Genomic DNA, 2,472 nt, shown 5'->3' with positions numbered 1-2,472 from the left:
CAGGATGGTCTCGATCTCCTGACCTCGTGATCCGCCCGTCTCAGCCTCCCAAAGTGCTGGGATTACAGGCTTGAGCCACCGCGCCCGGCCCCTTCAATAGTCTTTTACCACCTGTATTGTTTTCAACACTTAACCTTAAGCTTTGTCTCCAGCTAAATCAAAAACATCTAGAGACCTAACACTATACACTACTATGGAACAAAATACAAATGCCTCTTTAAGAAACACCAAATAAAGGCCAGGTATGTTGGCTCACGCCTGTAATCCCAGCACTTTGGGAGGCTGAGACAGGTGGATCACCTGAGGTCAGGAGTTTGAGACCAGCCTGGCTAACACGGTGAAATCCCGTTTCTACTAAAAATACAAAAAATTAGCTGAGCGTGGTGGCACATGCCTGTAATCCCAGCTACTTGGGAGGCTGAGGCAGGTGAATCACTTGAACCCCGGAGGTGGAGGTTGCAGTGAGCCGAGATCGCACCACTGCACTCCAGCTTGGGCAACAAGAATGAAACTCGGTCTCAAAAACAATAAATAAATAATAAATAAATAAATAAATAAATAAATAAATAAATCGCTACCGTTAGGAGACTAAGATTCCACAGACTGATTACTGAAAGTAGTTGCAAAAACTGCAAATACTTTTGTACCAACCTAATAGATGCCAGACTGCAAACCAGGTAAAAGCCGAGAAAAGAAGGGCCAATATTAGAAGGGGTTACCGGGCTGTGTGCACTAAGGGACCCCCTCCCTTTCCCAGAACGCACCGCCAGCACTGCACCTTCACTCAGTACCAGGTAGCCGAGCTGGTCTGGGATTCGCTCCAGCCCCTGGGTCAGTGCAGAAGTCTAGTGGGTAAAGATGCAAGTAGTGAGAAGCATGCTAGAGGGATGGATGGCCCCTGATACCCTTCACCTACAAACCCAAATCTGTTGATTGACGATGGCCCCAGGTTTTCTCATTCCCCAGCCAGGTCCTTTCCCGGCCCCCTTCCCCCTACATGGTCCTCAATACTGATCTTCCCGAGCCTCCATCTGCCCCCACTCTCGGCCCCCGGGCTCCCCTGGCCTTCCACGCTCCACCTTTGATACCCCGAGGGGACTTCGCTGCCCCACTGGCCCCTGCCCCCAGACCATCTCTCCACCTCCCCGCCCCTGACCTGCAGACTACCCGCAGCCCCAGAACACCCTCCCACAGACCCCTCCCCAGCATTCCTGTCGCCATCCCTCCCATCTCCATCCTGTCTTCCTCCCCGAGCGGATAGGAGGTGAGGGTGGAGCGCAGGCCCACGAGGGGGAAACCACACAGATTGGGGAGCAGAGACGCGGAACCCCCGGCGGGTCCTCCCGCGCATGCGTCCTCACTCACCATCGCAGTCTTCGGTGCTGGTGGAGCTCCCTACCAGATAGGTAGCTTCCGGCCTCAGGCCCCGGTCACGTGCTCGCACCCGGCGCACTCCTCCTTCTGCTTGCTTCCCTACCCTTTAGCCGCGCCTCTAGCATGAGGATTGGATCGTGGCCACGTCGTCAGACCCAACCAGCCAGTGCGAAGCGCTCCTTCCCGGAGGCGCACGTTCATTGGTGATATCCCCTCTCTAACACCCATCTCCCCGCCTCTCAGTCAGTGCCTGAGCGAGAGGAAGAGGGGTTCGTCCGTGGAGGGGACGGTCTGGGAGGGCCGGGAGTGGGACAGGGTTGACCGCGTGTCCCTGCGCGCGCTTTCTAGAGTCTGGGTTCCACCCGAACCAGGATGCCCGCCAGTGTGACCCCCCAAACGAATGCCTTCCCAGGTTTAAGACTGGACCCAAAAAACGTGATAATAAAAGGAAACAACGTGCAATACATGTAAAAAGCTATTCAAGGCTGGGCGCCGTGGCTCACGCCTGTAATCTCAGCGCTTTGCGAGGCGGAAGAGGACGGATCATTTCAGGGCAAGAGTTACAGACCAGCCTGAGTAACATAGCGAGACCCTCCCCAGCCCCCCGCCTCCAAACACCTCTACAAAAAATAAGAAAATAAGCCGGGCGTGGTGCCTCGCGCCAGTAATTCCAGCTATTACGGAGGCTGATGCAGGAGAATCTCTTGAACTCAGCAGTTGGAGTGCAGTGAGCTATTTTGGTGCCACTGCACTCCAGCCTGGGTGCCCTTGTCTAAAAAAAAAAATAAAACTATTCGAATGCTACTTTTTTTTTTTTTTTGAGTCGGAGTCTCTGTCAACCACGTTGGAGTGCAATGGCGTGATCTCTGGCTCAATACAACCTCCGCCTCCCGGGTTCACGCCATTCTCCTGCCTCAGCCTCCCAAGTAGCTGGGATTACAGGCCCCCGCCACAGCGCCCAGCTATTTTTGTGTTTTTAGTAGAGACAGGGTTTCACTATATCGGCCCGGCTGGTCTCAAACTCCTGGCCTAGTGATCCGCCTGCCTCGGCCTCCCAAAGTGCTGGGATTACAGGCGTGAGCCGCCGCGCCCAGCCTT

At 54.7% G+C, this 2,472-nt stretch overlaps 1 protein-coding gene across 4 annotated transcripts in view; it reads right to left on the bottom strand.

Annotated features, from left to right (window-relative positions):
• Positions 1-1,439, bottom strand: part of LAMTOR4 (late endosomal/lysosomal adaptor, MAPK and MTOR activator 4) — a 5,052-nt gene extending 3,613 nt beyond the window's left edge. Inside the window, exons 1-2 of one of the 4 annotated variants that reach the window (XM_011943889.1) lie at positions 1,366-1,439; positions 765-845 (exon numbers count right to left, since the gene is read on the bottom strand). In XM_011943889.1, coding sequence (XP_011799279.1) covers positions 765-845; positions 1,366-1,368 — 84 coding nt within the window. In that variant the 5' untranslated portion in view covers positions 1,369-1,439. The remainder of the gene's footprint in view (positions 1-764; positions 846-1,365) is intronic. The other 3 variants (XM_011943891.1, XM_011943890.1, XM_011943888.1) reach the window with 3 other exon arrangements.
• Positions 1,440-2,472: the final 1,033 nt, after the last annotated feature.

Source organism: Colobus angolensis, unplaced genomic scaffold (genome assembly GCF_000951035.1).
Source record: "Colobus angolensis palliatus isolate OR3802 unplaced genomic scaffold, Cang.pa_1.0 Scaffold222, whole genome shotgun sequence".
In the NCBI taxonomy this organism is placed as follows: domain Eukaryota; kingdom Metazoa; phylum Chordata; class Mammalia; order Primates; family Cercopithecidae; genus Colobus; species Colobus angolensis.
Note: the sequence above shows the minus strand (reverse complement) of the source record. Positions and strands in the feature narration are given on the sequence as shown.